This window comes from Malania oleifera, chromosome 7 (genome assembly GCF_029873635.1).
Source record: "Malania oleifera isolate guangnan ecotype guangnan chromosome 7, ASM2987363v1, whole genome shotgun sequence".
In the NCBI taxonomy this organism is placed as follows: domain Eukaryota; kingdom Viridiplantae; phylum Streptophyta; class Magnoliopsida; order Santalales; family Ximeniaceae; genus Malania; species Malania oleifera.
Genome location: NC_080423.1, coordinates 89,472,554 through 89,497,309, shown reverse-complemented (window position 1 = coordinate 89,497,309; position 24,756 = coordinate 89,472,554). Strand labels below are relative to the sequence as shown.

General features: G+C 34.5%; 1 protein-coding gene across 1 annotated transcript; it reads right to left on the bottom strand.

The window, feature by feature from the left end:
* Positions 1-17,023: 17,023 nt before the first annotated feature.
* Positions 17,024-23,804, bottom strand: LOC131160354 (uncharacterized). Its single transcript, XM_058115966.1, has 6 exons — positions 23,498-23,804; positions 22,561-22,677; positions 21,270-21,466; positions 19,354-19,551; positions 18,134-18,193; positions 17,024-17,325 (listed from the first exon to the last, which is right to left on the bottom strand). The coding sequence occupies exons 2-6, from the start codon at positions 22,670-22,672 to the stop codon at positions 17,203-17,205; spliced, it is 690 nt and encodes a 229-aa protein (XP_057971949.1). The 5' UTR covers positions 22,673-22,677; positions 23,498-23,804; the 3' UTR covers positions 17,024-17,202.
* Positions 23,805-24,756: the final 952 nt, after the last annotated feature.

Sequence of the window (24,756 nt, the reverse complement as noted above, 5' to 3'; positions counted from 1 at the left end):
CCACTTGTCTCGTTGACGTGTCCCTGCATATATATAGCGTTTGCTTTCATTTTTCAGCGAATAATCTCTTATTTCTCTCTCTCTCTCTCTCTCTCTCTCTCTCTCTCTCTCTCTCTCTCTCTCTCTCTCTCTCTCTCTCTCTCCCTCTCTCTCTATAAAAATGGCCTCTCTACCTATTCTCTTTGAATCCGGCCTGGATTCAACCCGGTTTTACGATCCGAAACCATCACGACTTTTGTGGTATCGTTCCCTGTAAAGCTACCGGAGCAAATCGTTGATTTGGGATTTTGGGGCACCATCCCAAAATCAGGGTAGGTGAGATATTTTAGGGTTTTTTTTATTATTTTGAAATATATGGAACCTAAGAAGTGTTTAATGAGTGTTTTTTCTAGATTTGAATAAGTTGGGATTTTTGGAATGCAGGGGCAAGAACTTGAGGAGCAGGTAAGGGAAAACGTTATAACAACTTTTTAATTAATTTTTAAATTGGTTAAATTCGAGTATACAAATTCATATATTTATGTAATAATTTTCCTGAACAATTTAGGCTTTTGGATCAAAAATGATTTTTATTTAATATCGTATTAGGGGAAAACCATGTGGTACAAAAATAACCTTCATAATTAAATGGTTGTGAGTACTGCTTGATTACGATTGTTGTTCGTATGTGGCTACTAATTAGGTTATAAATTCTGTCTGGTTGTGAATACTATTCAGTTGTGAAAATTTTTGGATTGCGAATATTGTGATGAATGCGTTGATGCGCCTGGATGATTGGTTATGCTATGGATGTGTTTTGTGCTATGGTTCATGTAAATTTCGATATAGAGTTGGTAGTGGTATGAGGAGGTCGTTATATCGTACCAGATATAAATCGTCATATAACGTTGGCAGTGTATGAGGAGGTTGTTATATCAACATTTGTATTAAGGGGGTACAACATTGGCAATGGAATGAGGAGTTTGTTTTGCCAATTTACTATGAACGTAATTGTGAGTGTGGATTTGTAACCTGTGTGGTTTTCATGCTTGTTTGGACCACGATGTATTCTATGAAGATGTTAGTCTTGTGTGAACCGTGGGTCCTGTGTGCGTGTGAATGAAGATTGTGTGTATATCCTGTGTGTATCAGTTGTGGTATGCGTATACATGTGGATCTATGTGAAATGATTAACATTTGGATGCGCGTAACTTTAATTATATAAGTATTTAGGGTAAAGTAAAATTCTCCACTGAGGACTTACTCAGAAAGGCGAGTGCCCTGGTAATTATATGTGGGTACTAGAGCAGAGGAAAGCTACTTGTATGGGCAGGCAAGTTTCCCTATTCTCAAAGACTTTGCCTGGATACATATCCCAAGGGCTTACTGAGTAAGGTGAGTGCCCTAACATTAGTGTTAGAGCAAAGAGAAGCTACCTGTATGGGAAAGTAATCTTCCTTATTCTTGGGAATTATTAGTCAAAATAATTATGAATGTGTGTATGATATCAGATACTTGTGTTGCTATTAATGATGTGATTTCTTAGCTTCTATGTTATTGATTATTAGATAATTATTTTTGGTATGTATTAAACTTTCTACCACACACTGTTTATAGTTTTTTCTTCCTTACTGAGAGGTGTCTCACCCCAGCGAATTATTAATCTTTTCAGGTCCTTCAGGTGATCGAGCTTAGAAAGCTTCGAGGAGAGATTAGTTTTTTGGGTAGTTAAAAGAACAGATATGTGTATAGTTCCGTGTCTAATAATTTTGCCCTGGTTATGTAATATGGAGATTATGGTTGTACCTTTTTATGGGTTTGCATATGTAAATATAGTACTTTGGTATTTTATTTGAGGTTGTTTAAATAGTTCTGCTACGTGAATGGTATCAAAGACATATGAATGGTCTCATAACACCCTGGGCCTCATGTGGTGGGCTTTGCGGTGTTACATGTAAAGTGTGGGATCCAAAAATAGAGGGCCATCAACAGATAGGTGCTGGGAAATAACCATTGGGGTGTGGACTGGTTTGTTGTCAAGTAACTAAGCTTGCGTGAGAATGTCTTGTGCATATTTTAGTTGACTGATAAGAGACCATCAGTGGTGGATGTAGCTTTAAGACCAAGAAAGTAACTGAGAGAACCCAAGTCTTTAGTAGCAAACTCAGAATAAAGCTTGCAAGTAAAACTATCAAGAAGAGAGGAGTTGTTGCCTGTGATAATGATGTCATCAACATAGAGAAGCAAATAGATCATGTCATACTACTTATGAAAATCAAAAGTGATGTGTCTGCACGACTGCAATAAAAACCAAGTTGAGTAAGGAAAGAGATGAAACGTTGAAACCATGCGTGAGGGGCTTGCTTTAAGCCATAGAGAGCTTTCTTCAATCGACAAATATGATTGGGGAAGTGAGGGTCAATGTACCCAGGAGGTTGTTTCATATAAACATGTTTAGTGAGACGACCATTGAGAAATGCATTTTTGACATCAAGTTGGCGAAGAGGCCATTTGTTTATCAGAACAAGAGAGAGAACAACACGGATAGTTGTAGCCTTGATGATAGTACTAAAGGTGTCAGTGTAGTCAATATCAGGTACCTATGTGTAGCCCTTGGCAACAAGACAGACTTTAAGACACTCAATAGATCCATCAGGTAAGTATTTGATCCAAAATACCTATTTTGAACGCATAATGTTGGTGTCGGCGGACTTGGGGAAATTTAGGCTTGGAGAAACGGAAGCCCGGCCCAGGTTGCATTCACGAGGGAAATGTGAAGTGGGAATGAGTGTAGGGGTATGGTTCATGGCACAATTGGCTTTCCGCGAGTATTCATTACTATAGCAAATATCATTTGGATCGCGTGAGGAGATGATATTTTTAAAATATTATTTTTCAAAAAAAATCTTTTTATTTGAATAGTACATGTTGTAAAAAGGAGGAAAAAAAAATCGTATTTGAGATATCAAGCTCTTATATTAGATATTTTAGTGTTTTAGTTTGAAAAAAGGGATTGAGATGATAAATTTATTGTATAGCTTGGATCCAATAAGTCTTCAATGAAAAAGAAATAGAAGACCCATTAAGGTGTGGCTCGTGGTAAGAGCAAACGAATGAGCAAAGACGATCCTAAATATCCCCCCCCCCCCCCGACTGGGTCAACTCTAAATTACCTAGTGCTAGTGCTAGTTATGGCGGACATGATCAGTTTACTTGGGATTTGACAAGGAGATAAGGGTTCAAAGGACCTTAGCCACCCTAGGTTTCTGATCATTTTTTTTTTTTTTCTAAAAAGTTCAAAGGACCTTAGCCACCCTAGGTTTCTGATCATTTTTTTTTTTTTTCTAAAAAGAAAGTAGAAAAAATATTCCAAAAAAAAAATCTTAATGAGAAAGAATTGCAGGGTATTAAGCACGAATTACTTGTTTGATGTGTTGGAATGGAAGAAATTGTAAGTGCAATGAAGGGAAAATTATATACCAAATTTTGAGTATGGAGAAATAGTGTAACCTCTACATTTTCTTTACTTCAAATTTTTTTTTTTTCACATTCTCTTAAAATTTCAGCTTAAGACCTCCAATATTAATATGATACTCAAATCATTGGAATAGTGTCACTTACATTACTACTAAAAGCTTTATTTTATTCGAGCATCATGTTAGAAAAAAAAAAAAAAGATATTTTCTTCCGAAATATAATATTCACAATTCTAGTTTGTTTATGACTCAAAATATGATCGTGAAGGTCTCCATTATATTTTTAAGAACATGAAATTTGAATCTCAAAACACACACATATATATATATATATAAATATAAAAAAATATATATAATAAAAATTATATTATATTTCTCTCAAATTCACACAAAATCCAAATCCAAACTGTGTGTATGCATCTATTTGAAAGATCTGAAAGGAAAGTGTTGAAAACTAGTGTGAAGTACGAAGAAAATTCTTCAAGTGCTGCAGCAGTATCGGTTGAGGTTGGTGTCCGATCGATCTCACCGGCCCCTTTAATATTGTTTCTTAATTACTTCCCATCTTTGTTGTTTCCACAAACTAACTATGGTATTGGGACAAAAATGAAAACCGATAAGGACGATGATTGATTTGATGGGTTATCCTCCTGCTCAGGCGAACAATCATTATCGCCTCCTCCTCCTCCTGCCGCCTAGCAAGCTCCTCCGCGCAGGCCTATAGCCATGGTTGATATTTGGTCATTTATTTTTTTTAATTATATATATAAATTGATATAATAATGGTTTGATCGACAACCTTAATGACATAAATATAGCTATCTTGGTTGGATTGTCTAGCTGGGGACTTGAAAGATTGTAGAATTAGTTAATTAATGTTGACTCTGATACCTTACAATTATCACTTGGAACAGTGGAAAAAGTAGTTGCATCCAATAAAGATGGCCTTTTCTGCCCACCACTGCGATGACACTTCACTCTCGGTAGCTTTGTTTTTATTTATTTTTTTACTTCTAGAAAGAATATACAAATATATATATATATATATATATTATATGTAACGACCTGCTAAAATTCTATATATTTATATATTAAGTTAAACTAAACTGATAATTCCTAATGGAATAAAATATTAACCTAAACAGTGAGAAGTTAAAATCAAGTATCCACAATCATATACATATACAATACAATACCAGAGTACTAAATACTCCCAAAATATAAATACATAACTGAATTAGAGCTACACAAAAATATCCTCTTTCCCAAACACTCTCACCCTCTTGGCAGGGTAGCACTGTAACTCTTCTACCTGTGAACTTGATCTGCTCGCCTAGTTGGATCATCTGAAAAATATCTATTAAATGGGATGAGACGATACTCAGTAAGAAGAAACATGCTATTACTAGAGTATAACAAGTAAGTCATATATTTGGAAAATATGATCTAAAACAAGATATTATATATAACAAAAATAAGAAATACCTAAATACTTGTTATCATATAAAACATGCTTATGTAGCTTAACATAAACTGATTATTCAAAATGTTCTATTTATAATACTGATAATACTTATAAGTATAATTGTCGTCTGTAAATCTGATCATAATATATATAAATAATAACTGTGAAAATTCCTTAGATGGATAACTGAAGTCATGAATTAACCCTTCATGACAGGGTTGTGCGGCCCTAAGGCGGAACCTAACCTGCCTAGCCAACCAGAGTAAGTCAACTGAACTACGACAGTCAAATCGGACCCCTCAACTCATATCTAATGGAGAGCCTATCCATAAGATAGGCACGATCGACTTGTAAATACCACCTATTATTTGAATAGGGGTTGCACTCTGAACTAAATATAGATACGGTACCGTACTCTGCTGTTGAATGTGGTCCATCAGGGTCTGATACTATATACGTAACTGATATTTCTAAAAAAAATACTGTTTTTATCATGATTCAGTAACATCTGAAATAACTATAACATCATATAAATTGTTGAGTAAACTGTAATAATTGAGTTCCTAAGATATCTGCATATCTAAATAACTGAAATATCTGATTTACTCTATGAACTAAATATTATGGTTTTGAAATAGGTATATCATAATATTCTGAAAATACTGCAAAATATAAGTTTCTACTCATATGCTGAAAATCATGGTATTCTGAAAATTATGGAAACCTTGTATTGAGCTAATACTAACTCATGTCACACAATTAAATATCAACATTATCAGGCTCTGAAACTGCATAAATAATTTGAATAATAATTTGTTGAAAACATATAATTTATACTGAATCATAATAGGTTTGTCTAACATAGCATATTTCCCTTACCTGATTACTGCTAAAATCGCCTACTGTGACAAGTCCTGCACCCGCTGGGCTCCCCATTCAACACTCTGAAAATCAAATATCTCAGAACAAAATATCACTATTTCCTTGCGTACTATATTTCCTACAATTGCTAGAAAGTCAAATTTTTAAAAAAAAAAAAAAAAAAAAAGACCTTACCCTGAATCTGAGATGAAATTCAACTCCGTCCCACCGACGATCTGCTCCAGCAGACTTAGGGAGAACTTCCCCAGGAGCGTCGTGGTGGCCTCATATTGTCGATCCGGCGAACGAAGGGGCCGAAATCGCAGAGAGAAGGAAGAGGAATCGTAGGGAGGAAAGAGAGAGAGAGAATTCTGCTGAATTTCTACGTAAAAATCCTCGTTTAACACTATTTATACTGTGGCCTTTATCGATAAGCCATGTCACCTCGTGGACAAGCCACGTCACCTCGTCAACGAGGTCAAGAAGGCAACTTGTTGACGAACTTCACCCCTCCTTAATGAAATTCAGAGTCGCCTAGATATATTTTCGGTATCTACATGTCGATGAAGGACACCCTTGTTGATGAGCCCAAAGTGCAACGTCATCGATGAACGCGAAGTGTTTGTTAACGAAGTTTGCTGCCTCCTTCTGTTTCTGTTTCTATTTTTCTCTCTCTTTATTATTTAAATACCATTATTCTTCGGGTCATTACATTATATGTGTTTTTTTAGAGGTGCTATTGATATTTTAAAATATATTGGCACTCCATTTAATTTTTCACATACTGAAATAATATTTTTTTAATTGAAAAAATAAAAATAGAGGAAAAATGGTCATGTGGAGAATTCCACTTGTGACTTTGTCCCACATTGAAAAAATTGAGTGGATGATGGGTGCTTATATATATGGTTGGGTCCAAGACCCAATAGGCTTAAGCTTTTGGGTCAAGTTGGTGTTCACCATGTGTATCAAACCCACCCATGAGCTCCTCCGGGCCTAACATGTCATTTTAGTGAAAATAAAGAGAAAATATTTGTCATTCAATGTATAAAAAACTAAAATCTAAGTATTGTGTATCATGGTATTTTTTTTTTTTTGGGATATCAACAGCATTGATTTATTTCTTTTTGAAGGCAAGTTGAGTAGAAGCAGCTCAATTGCTCATGCAGTTACCACACTAGGAAGAATAACAGTTCGAAAATTTTTTTGGGGGCACGAGGGGGGGGGGGGGATACAAAATCCACAGGGATGATAAAGTTTGAAAAATATTGATAGTAAAATTTCACTTAATGGCTAGCAAGGAAGATGAAAGGTTGGAGCTTCGGATGAGTGATGAAGTAGGAGTTAGTAGCTTGAAGTTGGGGTTTTCACGTGTTAAATATATAGATCCCGCGACTTCAGATGCCTAAAGATTAAGTTCAATCGCTTGAAGATTTACAGACTTGAAATCTCAACAAGAAGTAGCACTTCAGTTACCTGAGGTTTGTTGGCTCAAGCATCTGAACCTTCAATATACAATGCTTAGTCACCTAAGCTTCCAAGCTCAGTTACCTGAAGTCCCTGATTTCTTAGATTTCTCATTTTGCTCAATATGAACCCTGCCTAAATCACTTCCCTGCTATGTAACAACTCAAGTTCTCTTCTAATGGATATGAACCTTTCTTCGAAAAGAGGTTTTGTAAATATATCCACCCATTGGTCATTTGTGTTTATAAATTCAAGTATGATGTCTTCTTTTTGAACATGATCTCTTAGAAAGTGGTGTCTTATGTCAATGTGTTTTGTTCTTGAGTGTGATATAGGATTTTTAGAGATGTTTGTAGCTCTTGTGTTATCACACTTAATTGGAATGGTGGAATATTCTAAATTATAGTCTTTTAATTGTTGTTTCATATACAATGTTTGTGCACAACAACTCTCAGCTGCTACATAATCAGCTTCAGCCGTGAAGAAGGCTGCAGAGTTTTGTTTCTTAAAAAACCAAGACACTAGAGATCATTCTAGAAAATGACAAGTCCCACTTGTACTTTTTATAGCTATCTTACACCCTGTATAAGCCTGTATTGTGGATTTAGTCAAGACCAGGTACCTATGCGTTTGGTCCGTGGCATTTTGATGAACGAACGCAATAGAAAACCATAGAAATCCATATAGGGAAGATGTGGGAAGATGATTTCCACTATTTTAATGAAAGATTTTAGGTTTAGAAGCAAGGGGGATGGAGGAAAATGAGTTCGGGTGTGTTGAGAAGCCAAGTCCAATTGACTGGAATGAAAGAAATTAGGATTTCATGCTCAAAATATATAAAGCCCTGATGATTTAGTCGACTGGGGTCTCAGAAGTCAGTCACTTGACTGACAAAGAAACTGAATTCCTGTAAGTCAGTGGCCTGTCAGTCGACTAGGGTCACTAAGCTCAGTCGCCCAACTTCCCAAAAAATTTCAAATTTTCTTCTTCTTGTATTCTTTCTAAACCACTTCCCTATTATGTAATAGGCCAAGTTCTCTTCTTATTGATATAAACCTATCTTCTGGAAGAGCTTTGGTAAAAATATCCGCCTATTGGTCATTTGTATTTACGAATTCAATTAAGATATCTTCTTTTTGCACATGATCTCGTAGAAAATGATGTCTAATGTTTATATGCTTGGTTCTTGAGTGTGATATTGGATTTTTAAAAATGTTTATAGCACTCGTATTATCACTCTTAATAGGTATAGCTTAATATTCTAAATTAAAGTCCTTTAATATTTTTAAGGCATTAATATCACAATGGTGTTCCCAGCAAACTTTAGTTTTGAGGCTTTCACCCAACATCTTTTCTTCTCCTCTTTTCCTTTTCCTTTTCTTTTTGTTTGTTATTTTTTATTTTTCATTTTTGTTGCTAATTCCAAGTCCCCTGTTGTGGTAAAATTGCTTCCTGTGTCAGTGAAAAATGTAAGCAAAAGTGAACAACATTTGAAACAAAGACATGGGATGAGACTGAAATGCATTTCATTCAATTCAAATTTCAAAATGTTCAAAACAAAATGACAACAATCTCCTATTTCATGATCCCTCTTTCTCATTTTTCTAATTGGCTCTTCGATCCATCGGTCTTAACCGCGCCCTGTGTCGTGGTTAAGTAGTGGATTCTTTGTGTATACCAAGTTCTTTGTCTTCAAATGCCAAACATTTAGCATCTCTTAGTGACTGTACCTTGTGCTTAAGTGTCCAGCAGTGGTCAATGGCGTGACCAGGGTTGTTGGAGTGATATGCACACTAGGCATCCGAATTGTACCACTACGGGAAGGGATGCCATTCAGCTATTCCAGGGATGACCAAGACAATCTTTCTTTCGAGCAATAAAGGGAAAATTTCTAAATAGGCCATGGAAATTGGTTCCACTCTATTAGGACCCCCCTGGTGTTTCTGAAAGTTCGGGTGGGTGGATGAAGGCCCACAAGAAATGATCTGGGGTTTCGTGCTGACATGCGCGGTTTGGTTGATGGTGGACCCCCATTCTCCATGCTCCTTTGAGTCAAGCACTAACCATCTGGCATCTCTTAGCGGCTGCACCTTAAAAGGCCAGCATTTCTCAATCGAATGACCTATTGCTCCAGTGTGGTACTCGGGTCGAGCGTTTGGGTCATACCACTTTGGGACAGGGGTTGTGACAAGGGCCCCTGAAATAGTTGAGATTAATATTTTTGCCAATAGCAAAAGGAATAGCTTTGAATACTTCATCAAGATAGGGTCTATTTTTCAAACTTTCCTTTGGATATCTCTATCCCGTGTTTGAATATTTCACTAAACAGGTACAAGCCCGGAAGAAACAATCAGAGGTTTTGCGCATGCCAGTATTGTTTGGTCAGTGTTAGGTCTGAAGATAACATTATTTCTAGGCGCATAGTGTTGATTCCCATGATGATATAGCCCCTGGATCCTCTCAGTTTCCTTTCCTTTCTTTCTTCCATCCTTTCTTGGAGGGCTCTGTTCCGATTTGGTGTATCTTGCTTGCCCAATATTGATTGCCCCTTCATTCTTCCTTCGGTGACTGCCCAATCGAGACCATTATGGGGGTGCCTCTAGGGAAACAGACAACACATGTCTTTTCGAGAGAGTTGTCACATGGATGAACTATCTTCCCTTTTTCAATCAAAGAGTGATCTCGTTCTATCATCTTTTTCCTTTGATGAGAGTACTCGCTCATCCTCTCCTTCGTGCTCTTTGCACCATGGCTGTATTGAGTAATAAAAGTGCGAATCAAATTCTTACAGATGCAAACTTTTATTCGGCTACACCATGCTAGAGCCTCCACTGTCAAACTATTGTGGAAGCAGTACGCGAGCAAATCATCGTTGTCAGTATGCGCTGCCATTTTTTAGACATACATCTCTAGATGAGCTAAGGGACTTTCGGACTCACTGAACTTCTCAAAGTCTGGGACTTCAAAATTTGGAGGTAGAACAGAATTTGGCACTAAGTTGGCATTAAAGGCCTCCTTCGAATCGATATGGGTTCCTTCCTTCATACCCTGTCCCCCTATTCCAGTCCTACAGTTCATCTCCGAATTAGGGGTTTAATCCCCATCCATTTCTTCAGTCAGCTCCATTTCTTGGGCATCGGGGATGACGACTGGCGATGCATGGTCACCTTTATCTGGTTGGAAACACGGGTCTTGGGTCACTAGAACGAATGTGCGCAGGCTGGGGCCCAAGGTAGCTAATGACTCCATCGATTGTGATAAGGGCTGCTTACTAACGACTTGTTTTGGGGTTTGCACAGTTTTGCATGAAGCGGTGGTTATCCCCATTAATTTGACCACCTGGTTCTTAATCTCTTGAATTTCTCAATGGATCTTCCCCTGAATCTACTTAAGAGCCCTCACCCGGCTTTCCAACGGATTCTGCATGATTTCTTCTTTCCTTCTAGTGTTGTAAGGGTCTAAATCCTCCCTGTCGCCTTGTACTTACACAGCCTTCCCCTTGTCCAGTAGCAATTCTAGTATTATGTTCAACATATTACTCAATTCCTCCTGCCCCTGCTCTATGCCTAGGATCCGGCTTTCCAATTGTTTAGCAATAACTTTCACCTTACTTCTGGTTTTGTAAGGGTGGGTAGAGGTGGGCTCAATGTTGAAATTCTTGATTTTACTTTGGTTTATCTAGAAGTTGGAATGTGATTACTAGCACATTAGAGAGGAAATCTCATGCATGGATTATGCATGGATGCATGCAATGCAACCTAAATAATCATTTGGCCAAAGTTCCGGAAAAAACTATACCCATTAATGATCTCGAGAATGATCCATTTTCCTCATGGCAGGGTACATTGGGAGATAAAAATTTGAATTTTTCACAAATGAATCGGGTTTTTTTTGAAACATTGGTCAAGTGATATGAATGCGAAAACATGGATGCAGGATGTAAACACAAAGCATTTTCCAAACATATGTACAAAAAACACGGACTACAACATGTGGAGAAGGATGTGGCTCTTGTCTCAACCCCAAGGTAAGTCTAGATATACATAGGATTCTCTTAGGCTCTATCTAGGCAAGAGGATTTTGGACAACTATGTGTGGGTAGGCTCTAATCCCTATAAACAATAGGTCCCCAGATTGAAACTCTATCCTCCCTCATAGAGGTCCAGACAAAGCTCGCATTGAACGGAGTGGTTCGCGGGTTCCTACTGGCCCTGCCACGTGGGAACTGACACTATTACACTCCTTTCTAATCCTAGTAAGGGAAAAACCCGGGTATAAGGCTGTGAGAGTGTGTGAGTTTATCATTTCAGCCTATACTTTTTGGCCCACATTCATCCATCTCTTATTCAGAGTTTAACACTTGCTTTACATAAGTCATTGCAACAAGTGATCACATGCTTATCATCTCATGTTGAATCAAGGTGTTCATAGTTAGTTGCATGCTTATTCAGTAAATAATGAAAACACAAGCAAAGCCAAGCATTTCATTAACTTACTGTGGTTATTTGTGAAGTACCTACAATCAAAATAATCATATGAGCTATATGTAATAAACAGGGAAGGAGCAATTGAGAATGTGATGACCCAAATATATATGATTAAAGTACAATAATAATAAAATAATAAAAATGGTCATTAAGTTAATATCAATACAGAAGTGTTTTTCTATAAGATCTTTGATTCCATGTTTGATGCCTAAGAAAGACCTTGTCTTAGTGAGTGCTCAGAGACCATTGCGGCTCAGTTGCTCCTTGGAGGTCGGGCTAGTCAAAATGGATTTCATAGGATAAACAGGATAGACACTATTTGTACACGTAAATAAGTATATATACATAAAATAGTGTTTTGACAGACATAATTTGTAAAAATACATATAAGATGATAATAATATAGGTATCATATGTGGGGCCCACAATACTATATGAGGTCCACATGAGTCCTGAAGCCACAAGACACTGTTTATATACGTAAATAAGTACATAAAATAATATTTTGACTGATATAATTTGTAAAAATATATGATAAAATAATAATAATATAGGTATCATATGCGAGGCTCACAAGACTGTGTGGGGCCCACATGAGTCCCGAAGCCGTATGGAGGTTTACACGAGTCTCGAAGTTATGTAGGATGCATAAAATCGTATAAGAGTTATTCCAGTTACGTAGGATCCATTCGGGTCTCGAAGTTGTGTGGGCCCACATGAGTTTTCAAAATTCAAATTTAATTCTTATTCAAAAATAAATAATAAAATAAATAAATACTAAAAATAGTTTAAAAGTAAAAACAATGATAATAATAATGATAATAATGATTAAGAAAAATAATAAAATAATTAATTAATTAATTGACTAATTAATTAGGTAAGTGATTAATTAAAAATTTATTTAATGGAAATGGTGGCAAGCACTCCCACATGGCCTCCATCCCCATCTCATACTCAACCCATACCTTGCCCATCCTTTGCCCATTCTTTAATTTTTAAAAAATTATAATTTCACCCATCTCCCCACACTTGTGTAAATTTCATTTCTTCCCCAAAATTTTCTAATAAATAGGGAGCTCTCAACCTTGATTTTTCACAATAATTTTCCAAGGAAGAGAAGAATTAGTGAGTGAAAGAAATTGTGCTGGAGAGAGAATTTTTGAGTAAGTTCTCAATCACCCACTCTCTCCGATTTCATTTCTTAGAGATAGTTACAATGTTCGTAAGGAAGAAGGTAAGTAAATTTTGATTATGTTAGTTTTTTTTTTATTTAAAATTTATACTCGAGTTTATTTTATAAGTAAATTTTAATTATGTTAATTAGTTCCACAAAATTTCCATGAGTTTATTTTTACGCATATTTAATTATACCAGTTCTATTTTTAATATACTTGCATCTATTTTTGGGTTATGAAATGTTCTAATCCCGTCGGATAAATTTTCAGCATTTCTTTCTATTCAAAAATAAAATTATACATATTTTTAACACAAAAATTGTGTAGCATGAGTTTATTTTTACGTTGCATTTTTTATGAAAATATGAGTAAAGATGAGATTTTTACGATATTATTTTAAATTGCATAAATTATAATAAGATGATTTTAAAACCCGTTATGGCAACGAAAGTTCAAAGTTATAGATGTTCGGTACCGCAGCTTAAAGTTTATACGGATTAGAGTGCACCCACACTGTTTACAAAGTGGTTATTTATGTTAGTGGATTTCTCCTGAGTGCACACGTGGTTCCGGACCAGGACTTAATAAGGAAAATCACACTTAAAGTTTACGTACGTTGATTTAGTTTAATCGACTAGCCAGTTAAGTCCAGTCTTCGGACTGCACAACCCAGTCATGGGGGTAAACATGACTTACGTCAAACAGACCTAAGGGTGGTTTTTATAATATATATTTATACACATTTAATTACGTATACAAAGTTACTAATGATTTGAAGAAAAGTATAAGTTTATGTGAAAATGATCATTTTGGTGCTTAAATGATGATATAAGGAAAAGTATATGTATATTTATCATTAAATATTTTTACAGTTTTAAAGTTAAAAGTTTAATTTAACAGTTATAATATATAATTATAAAATTTTACTGTTGTAATTAATGAAAAAAGTTTTATGCAGAAATTTTTAAATTTATATTTATTGTAAAAGAAATTTTGAAGTTATATTATTAAATATTATTTTATAAAATTTTTAAAAAACTCATTTTGGCCACACACTAATAATAATCTTATTTACTTACTGAGCGTCGTCTCACTCCAATCATATTTTTATTTCAGATAACTCTGAAGAGCATGTTAGAAATCAAGCTTAGCAAGCATGCGGGTGGGAATAGAAAAATAAAGATTTATTAGAAATATTAGTATGATGCCAGCTATTTATGCTTGTGTAATTTTTCTTCTTTTGAAATAAATAATTGTAATATGGATAATTAGCGCTCTGGTGTAGTAATAATTAAGTTTATTTTGCTTTCGCTGTAAATTAGTAGTAAAAAGTTAATATTCCAGGCCCCTCGGGGTCGGGGTGTTACAGAGAAGCTTTATTAGATTTGAATTTTGGGATAATCCTCAATTAGTCATTGGCTCGACTCTCAAGGGTCCCCAGCGGAGTCGCCAAGCTGTCGCAACGTCTTGGACCCGCCAAAAACCACTCTAGCAAAATGGGTGCAGCTGCAAACTGGGAAAAATGGATGTATGATTTTGAAAATGTGATTTTCGTGGAAAAATAATGTGTGATGGAGTCGCCACTAACCTTTTGGAGTGCGGTTAGAACACTTGATTGCAACCCTATTAGGGGTAGAATCGGTCTGCATCACCAGAGTTGGACTCGAGAGTATGGTTACATGAGAGGAAGGTATTAGCACCCCCTACGCGCCCGTTCTTGCGAACGGTACCTAATTAATCAAACATTATCCCAAAATAAATTTAATAAGCCTTTAGAAATTACTCCCTATCAAAAGTGTAAAGAAAATGCATAAAAAAGATACCATATAGATATTCCCTCAAAATCGAGGTAATCCAATACTCTGAAGAGTCCATGCTCTTTGTTGCAATCATCGGGATGCAAAATCGATAAAATAGTTTACGAAAATACACTCCTAGGGTTTTTAAATTTTTATAGAATTTTCTAAGTGAAAAGTAATATTCCCCGAAGTTCTTGGAATTTATTCAGGATGGAAATGATTTTATGGGTTTAAAAAATATTTTTGTGATTTTTTCTAAGTGTGAAAACGTATTGAGACTTGGTAAAAACACCGGGACTCAGTAAAAACACCGGGATTTGTTGAAAACGAACCAGGGCTCGGTAAAAACATCGGGACTCAATTGAACACAAATCGAGACTCGGTAAAAACATCGGAACTCGGTACAAACACTGGGACTCATTAAAAACATACCGAGATTCAGTTGGGTTTCTCAAAAGGGTCCTCCAATTTTCGGGACACAAAGCCAACTTTTATTGTGCTGGATCTTCTTGGGGTAGCCTAGTTAAAATTGGGGTGTCAACATAGGAAATAGATACACAAACACGTGAAGGGAGCAGTCCCCAATATAATTTCTCATGAATTGACAACAAGAATTCCATGTATAAGATTTGTGTCCTTCTAACACATAATATATACAACTATAATTTTATTATAACTTGTTTTTTGGGACTATACAACTTATAATTTGTCTTTGCAAGAATAGCACTTCCCATGTGATAATATTGAGTTGAACCTTTTTTCCTTATAAAACATCCATTGTTTGATCCTAGAGAAAATGTCATTTTTGATCGGTTAGATGTCGTGAAACAAACATACGTATTATGTATCTATAATTAGTATTATAGGTCAACCTCATAAAATTTGGAACACACAAATCAAATAATGCTATATTATTATTTAGATTTACTAAATTAAGCAACTTAAGATTGGGTTATTGAAATCCACACCAACACATAATTCTTAAGTATTCAAATCCAAATATTAACATTATGATATTTTATAATTAATGAATTTTAAATCATAAATGAAGAAACTATTTTTTGTAATCTTGCATTTAAATAAACCCAACCCTTTTCATGTTCCATATATAAATGTCATGGGGTGATTATGTTATGGAAGAACAAACACAGAAAGGGAAAGGGATGTATATTTTAGCTAAGTAAAAGCCAACCAAGATTAAGCCAAACTCAAATGTTTTCTCTGGGCACCACTCAGTATGGATGGTGGGTTGCCTGCATCATCCTCCTTAACTGGTGATAGAGGCAAACCGGGACCCAACCTCCTCCTTTCCTTCCACGCTAAGATATTCCCTTCTGATCTTAAGATCAGGCTGAGCTCATTCTTTCATGTTTTCCACAAGGAATTATTCTCATAATGAGAAATTTAAAATATATATAATATTATTTAATAAGAAAAAAAAAATTATGCATGGTGTTCGAGAACTTTGGATACTTGATTAATCTACCGGGATAAGATGCCTAGTCCTCCTCCACCGGTATTATTCAAAATGAAAAGTCATAACCTTGAACTTAAAAGTAATTAATTGTTAAGAATAATTATCTACAAACTAAACCATTATATAAGGTGCTGATGCTGAAAGAGTCAGCATGCTCATTAGACCTGTGGGATTGAAAAACCTCGTGGATTTTGTTTCCCAATTCTCAAAATAGTAATATTTTTTCCTCCCTTCTTTTATTGGGTTATCAAAACACTAAAATTTCACATTGGAAGAATTTCAGTTTGAAAAAAAAAAAAAATTTCAAGAAAGATTTTGACTTTGACAGAAATTTTAATTTCAAGTTTAAAAATCACCAAAAACTTATATTAAACCACGAACAAACTTTGAAATTATTAAAATAAATTATTGTGAATAATTTGAAAACAAAATATAAAGAACCCTTAAATTTTGATCATTTTTTTTTTGTACCTTTTAAAAAAAAATTATAAAATTTCAGCCTGAATATCCAAAAAAAATTCCAAAATTCTATTGAGTTATACCAAAAAAAATAATAATTAACACACAGTTTCATTCCATAACCCTTTGAAATAAAAGAATTTCAGAAACCTGTCAAAATTTAGGACTATGATTGGAATAGATGATGGTGAGATTTGAACCCTAAGACCCATTCCTAACTTAATGCCACCAGGCAAAGCACCAGTTCAATCTTCAAGATATAATGGTTTTACAAGCATATTTTCCAGCAATTTTCTGTTAGTGATCCTATTGTCGTACTGTCAAAATACTGGACAACTAGGATTCACCATTCAGGGAAGATAGGTTCACTAACAATACTAACAGAAGTACATAATCAAATCATTTCAACCGAGTTTTCATATTCTACAACATACAACTTGTTTTAATATTTATACACACAGGCACGTGTGGAAGAATACATATATCAATTGTTCTACTAAACATATGCCGACACAGTTCGATTTGGACAGCATGGATATGTCTACCCGGTACGATGCCTACATGCTACTAGATGTAGGTAAATTACAGGCATGAATCACAGCGCACACGTCTGTTGTTTCGAGAAAACGCTCCGCATTGGCAAGGATCATAGGCGCATATTCAAAAACCAGCCTCTTACACTGCCAAAAGAGTTCAGAATGTCATACAAATAAAAAAAGGGCAAAGACAAATCCAAAAAGTTTCTTCCATGAGCTAATAGGCTGTCCAAAGCCACTATTCAATGCATATCAGCAAATTAACAACTGCAAATACTAAGAGGACTGAATGGTAAAATTGCTCATCTGATTTTCAACCATATCCCAATGAGCTTTGTTAGGATCCTCCTGAACTAACAACCAATATGCGAAAAGTAACTATGAAGTTGCCTTCAAACATACAGACAGATGACTGAGGTTCAGTAATCACGTCAGATAGATGAAACTTCACATCCAACTTGGTGCTTGTTTGAGCAATTTGGAGTAAGAGAGAGATTTCAGTGTAAAACATGCATATGACTTTCCATTTGGGAAGTGATATTTGATCAAAAACCAGCTATAGAGAGTTTCACCAACCAACTTTCTTCCTAGGGTGTTTTTAGGATCAAAATCAATTTCCAGTTCCAAGAATGGAATAGGTCAATCACGTTATTGGAGGCTAGCCCATGAATAAGTAGCACTGCAAAGTTGCTTTCAATTAGAAACTGTCCCAAACAGATATTTATTCACAGATTGTTTAAAAAAATCAACTATTCATTTGAGTCTCTTTCAAAAAAAAATAATTGCAACTGTACACAATGGTCCCCACCGAACCAATAGAATTTCTCAAATAAAAGTGCAGTGTAGATGCATCAAATTACCAAACTGATAAAATGAAATTTAAAAATTATAATAAAACACGCGAGAGCATTCTACCGCACAACAATTTACTGATAAAACCTTCATCACTTACCTTTTTCACATAGTTTTCCACAGAATCACATCCCTTCAAAAGCAACTCAATTATCTCTAACTGGAAAAAAAAAAAAGAAGGGAAAAAATTAGCATCTTGTTAGTGGTCAACTTCATGGCATAATATCCCTGTCCATTGTTAAAAATTTCAGTATCAGTCCCTATTCTGAGCCATGTGACACAATTTTTAATTTCATTAGGGAAAAAGGGACTACAAGATATCGTGAATGTATCATTCGCAGTACAAAATGTAAGTGAAGAGAACAAAAGTTCTTCATATTTTTTACTATAAATGTGAAGAATACATCAATACAATCCCATAATCTGGCAGCACTTTTACCTTACTAAAACTCCACATGGTGATGAACTAATGACGTAATTCACTCCCAATACTCTACGGGAGCAAAAATATCAACACAAAGTTTAATGGTTTACTCACTCCACAGGGATATCCAATGACAGAATTTTTAACTCCCTTTTAAGAGCACAAGGTTCTTGGAACATTCCTTCAAAAGTCCAACTATTATTCTGCATGTTTCTCAAGGTTTCCTAAAATTTTTCCATGGGAGTATGGTGCCATGAAATGTAATCCTTTTCGCAATATCTCCTAGACTCTTAATCTCAAGGGTAGATTATATCTCACGGCTTCAACATCTAAAACCTTAAACAATATCAGCCACTATATTTAAAGCAGGTAATGCATGAGCTAATTTGTATATATAATTTTTTTTATATGCTAGCAACCTTCATAAAAATGGAGGTTGAACAAGTAAAACAGCTAACAAAGAAACTGCAGGTCAATGCTATCGGGCAGAAGGCAGAAGGGATTTTTTTTGCTTTTTTTCTTTTGTTTTTGAGCAGGTGATCTATTTGTAGGTGCAAATCCTATCCTCATAATCTCCACCATGGGATCAATTTCTGGGGTCATCTATTTCCTCCTGATTTTTTTGACATTCTCCAAATAGCCAAAGGGTTAAAGGCATAAGATCATTTAGTTGAACTGTAATATGTCATTTTTACCGCAAAAGATAAATAAACAAAAAAGAAATTTATTTAAGTAGAAAGCATTGTCATCTTGATGCCATTTGGGTAACTTGAAAGTTACGTAGTAGTTATAAAAGGGCAATAGCGTACAAAATAAAGATATAAATTTGCATCAGTAAATTAAATGAAATTATTTATGATTATATATCCTGATCAGTTGAAGATGAAAGAACAAACCTGTGTGTCAGGGTCTTTCAACTTAAGTAGTACATCAGCAACAGCCTGATGGCAAAACTCACAGCTATCTTTGTTGACTGCCTTAGAAATAATTGCCATTTGCTCACAGAGATTGATTTTTTGGCAAAAATCTTCAGGTTCTATCAAGGCAATCTCTGAAAAGAAGAGAGGAGCATAATAGTCCACCAAAGTATCACACTGCCAGGAAACAAATTGCAGATGAAAGTCAATAAAATATTAAAATTTCAAGCAACAAAGAAACAACAGGCCAAACAAAATAAATAAATAAGCAATAGAGCTACAAACTATTTGGGATTGACTAGATGAATTCTTTTTCTTCACAGTTCTTTTTCTTCCATTAGGGTCTGTTTGGAGCAAGGATTTTGTTTGGAGAAAGAAAAGGAAAATAAAAAGGAAATTTATTTTTCATTATATTTTCTGTCGATATTAAATACTATTAAAAATGAAAACATATTCTAATATGATTAAGAATTAAGAAAAATAAAATGCTAATGATGTGTAAAATCATAATTTTGTTGATAAATTTGATATTTTATTTTCATTCTCACTTGTCATGATAATCAAACATGAATAAGTGGTTTGCTCCAAACTTTGTTTTCCTTTCCCTAATGTTTTCCATGTTCCAAATGGGCCTTAAGGAAAAATATCAATCATAGTTCTCTTTGGTCAGCCACTTCTCCTTGTATAGCCCTGCACCCAAATCAAGTCAGTTCTCCTTTTTACTGTCATTGATCTCGTTGAACATCAAACTTCTCTAATCTTGTTCTCAAACAAGTGCTTATTCTATCTTTTCATGTACTTCTCTACTATTCATCATCCCCACAATCTCATTTTGTTTACATTTCACAATTTTTAGACTTTTTTTTTTTTCACTATAATGTAGCTGATCTGTAGTGGTTGCCTGGTTAAATTCTCTAATCACTTTCATTAGCATCCAGCAATTACATGACCCTGTGGAAGCATTTCACTTCATCCATTTTGCCCTAATTCTTGGGCTAATGTGCCATCAATTTACACTGTTTCCTTATTTCTACCATTAGTTGCATATAGTCACATTCCAGTCCTCAACCACAACCATATATCTATAAAGTTTCAACTGAACATGACATTTCAAATGCTTCAACACATGAACACATTACCTTGCATCATTTAGGGAACACCTCATCGAATTCCATTTCACACAAACATAATTTGTGCACACTTAAAATACAAGCAAAAATTCCTTCTATACATTATTCATTTATGCTGTATCCAATATCACTCTATGGATTTCTCAAATCTACAAGAGTACAACCCATCAGCCATCCAAATAGTGTACATGAAGGAAGATTGACCATCCAATCTCAAGTAAATGCTCCATTTTCATTATAAATCAATCGCTAAAGGAATATGCTCATAGCCATTCAAGTAAACAAATGGATCAACAGCCACTTGGCAATTAGGAAAAAAGAATGAACAAAATTGCTAAGTGGATAGACCTCCTTTTAGCAAGGCAAACTCAACATTGTCATTGACAAGCCACAAAAGATAATCCACTCGACCTTTTTAGTTTCTTTTTCATTGCTTATGTGCAAACCCACTCCCACAAGCCACAACCTAGGGGGTTGGGGAAGGCAGGGGCAAGAAATGTTGTTTGATTCAAAAATGAAAAACAGGTACCGAAGTCAGATGGGTCATTGAAGCATACAAGGTCTCAACTACCATGTGCAGAACTTGAAATCTTCAGAGAGGACCTCAAACATGCGTGAAGAATAGGTAGCTTCCCCCAAAAATAAGGATTGGGAAAGAGAAAGAAGCTATAAGCTTCTAATTAAAACAAGAGACTCAATAAACAATTTAAGCTCTGTAGAATGAAAATGTCAACTTCCAACTTGTTATTGAGAGAGAGAGAGGACCTGCTGGCTGAAGGAGTGCATCTGAGAACAGGTTGTATGAAGGATGTCAATGATCTCCTTCTGAGTCTTGTTTTCTTTAAGATAATCAAGTGCTTCGGCAGTGAACTCTTCACACAATGTGCATACTTTTTCATTCCTGTGAACCCCCTCCAAACCTTGAACTGCTCTTTCTGACTGCCGATAGTTTAGCTGCATCACTGTAATTTTTTTTTTTAAATTAGAGATGTAAGTTTTCCATATTTCCAGTATTCGCACTAAAGTTTTCTGTGTGTGTGTGTTTGTTTTTTTTTGGGGGGGGATGGGTGGTGATTGGAAGATTCTCTTGTACTGTACATGTAGCACACGAATGTTACCAGGCTCTTAATGGGAAACTATATGTTTAATGAATGATCAACAAAAGAACATGGTAGGATCTTTCACTGACTACTAAATATATAAATGCATTTCTTCAGGAATGTTTCCTGAGGGTTGGAAGAGCCCCAGTAGAAACTAGAAAAATCAATTAAATAATGAAGCAATTTAAATATACGAAAGTTGGCAACTTAATAAAAAAATTGCATTATTCATATAAACGAATTATATGAAATAGTCTGAACTTGACAGCATCACACCAACATGGAGCAAAATTAAAATAAATGTCATCACTAATAGTTTCTCAAATAAATAAGGACAAGAAAATAAGAAAACAAATTTTTTTATATCTTTTTAAAAAATAAAAAAGGTATAGCGCAGTCTTGCTGCTGGCACCACTTGAGACAAGCTGCATGCCTGCCAAACATAAGCAGTGAACAAAGGGTATGCATTTTGCCAGGATGGGCTTCTTGTAAAACCCATTAAACATTTATTTGGATCCAGGAAGAGCATGAAATTCATATGCAAACTAATGCTCATGCCTAAATCCATCATTAAACAACAAATGTGGGATATAACGAACTGGCACAATTGATACAACTACAATATTTGAAACCAAACTACTCATGGGATCTGAGCAATGAAGCAACAAAAGAGAATTAGTAGTTTTCTTAACTGGCTACCATTCACATAAGAGAAAAGAATAAAAAGAATACTCAGATACATTATATATGATTTGACCAGAAGATGGTGACATACATTTTCTCATCATACAAGCAGATTAGGCTAAATGGGCCCATCCTAGCAAAAATAAATAAATCTCGTGTGAAAAATTACACTGATTGTTATCAAATGCATTGGGCAGGTACATGCAAAGGGCATAAATTGCAGAAACTGTAATATTGAATGTAGAATACACAGAATTTGTTGATAGAATTACCTGAAAAATCATATATCACTGTGCTCCCATCAGATTCCACCAAATTTCGAGCTTCAGAATCCCAGCTAATGCCCAAGACAACAAGAAATAAGAGTCCAACCCTCACACCCATGATACCTAAAGAAAAAACCATAAAGTCACCAACATGATAATCTCAAAATGGTAAATAGTAACAGAACAACACAGTTCGCCGCACCATGAGTCATGGCTATACTGGAAATGAGAATATCATGGACACAGCAGAAACCAGTTTAAAACCACTCAGCCACCATGCTTAACTCCTAATGCATAAATATACCCCAATTCAACAATCCAAATCAACCCAAAGCTTGAGGTAGTTCAGCCTCAGCTCATTTAAAAACAAAACCCCAAATATCTGCTCAAGAAAATCACCATTGCTAATGGCTGGGGGAGAGACCCTCATACTGCAAACTGGACGGTTTGCAATTATGCCTCATGAAATTGAGTTTACTTGCAGATTGAATTCAATATTAATGTCTACATGATATTCAAATCCAACCCACAAAAATACTTTCTTTTTTAAAAAAAAAAAAAAAAAAGACAAACAAATAAACAAAAACAAAAGCTAAAACAATTAAAAAAAAAAAAAACAAAAAGAAGGAAGCAGAACCATAATTCAAAAATCTAAAAAAATAAATAAATAGCATCGTCTTTTACAAGAGATCGATATGTAGGCGTGTACGGCAAAGAAATAAAAGCAATTGCAAGCAGAGTGAAACCAAGTACAAAAAGGAAACATTCAAAATACCCTCAAAACATCAGATGCTATCTCAAAACCTCAATTCAGGGATTTTAAGAGGGGATGCAACAAAACAAATTAGAACAGTCCGATTAATATTCAAAGATTAAAAAGAAAAACAAACCCAGAAACGAGATTGCATTTCAGGTTTAGGGAAACACAATTAAAATTAATAACCTTTGCAAAGATTGGATATCGATATCAGTGCGTGAGAGCAACGAAGGGGGAACACACGAACAGAGGTGGAAGAGGCACTGATTCGTTCTATGCAATAGGGGTGGGATATAGCGTGGATGAGTTGTTAGAAAAGTCACCGGTGAGGCTTTTTTCTTCTTTCCTATAAGGAGATGATTTCGTACAGCACGTTTTAAGCCTCGTTTGGTAAGTTATAAATAATTAATTCTAAAAATAAACTTCATTAAAAATTATTTTTTGAATTAATACAATTAAATATTTATGCTCTAATTTTATACCATTAAAGTTCTTAGACAAAATAATCTAACCATATTTATAAATTTAATGAGCAGTGTATTATTTTTTATGTTCAGCATAAGTACTTTAAAATTTAAATATTAAAAGTCTTAACTTTCTCTTTCCATTTTTAACCAACAAACAAGGCATATCACATTGTCCATTTTCAATTTTGATATACTTTGGATGTTTTGAGATATTTGAACTGCTTTACTACCAACCAAAAATCTTAATCACCTCTCAACTAAGTTTAATATTTTACACGCTGAGGATCCAGAAATTTGGTTTGATTTTTTATGTCAACAGTTTTAATAATTATTATTATTGTTTACTTAATTATCAATTGATAAAGTTTTAAATTTTTAAATATATTTTAAAAAAATATTATCTATATTTAATTTTGTCTATAATTTTATTTTTAATTTTTAATAATTGTACAAACTTTAATAATTTTAGATGGCCTTGAAGAAATTTACCCATTTTGCATTAGGATATACCTTTACTTAGTATTTATAATATTATTATATTAATTTTTAAAAAAAACTAAATGGATTTTTTAAGGCTCAAATTATTACCAATTTAAAATAAATTTTTTAAATGTAAATCTATATTTCTTAAAAGTAGTTTTTTTTATTTTTTTAGATTTTCTATCTTACTTTTAAAAGATAATAATATTTTTTTAAGAAAATAATTTACAGCATTCACACTATTAGTTTATTTTCTTTTCTAACCAAATCAAGTTTTTTTAAGGTAGAAAATTTTAATTGATCCAAATTAAATTTTTTGAATGTAATTTTATCTAGTTTTGGTTGAATTTGTTTTCTTTTAGAAATATTTGATCTTACTTTTAAGATAAAAAGATAAGTTTTTTCATAAAATCATTCTTATACTTTATTTTTATTTTTATTTTTTGATTACATAGGAACTCCATGTTGTCACCATTTGTTAAAAGGTGTAAAATTCAA

Coding starts and splice junctions, on each gene's coding strand:
- LOC131160354 (XM_058115966.1), bottom strand. CDS start 22,672: ATGGGTGTGAGGGTTGGACTCTTATTTCTTGTTGTCTTGGGCATTAGC. Junction 21,467..22,560: donor AGTGATATATGATTTTTCAG/GTAATTCTATCA, acceptor AAAAAATTACAG/TGATGCAGCTAAACTATCGG. Junction 18,194..19,353: donor TGAAAGACCCTGACACACAG/GTTTGTTCTTTC, acceptor TTTTTTTTCCAG/TTAGAGATAATTGAGTTGCT.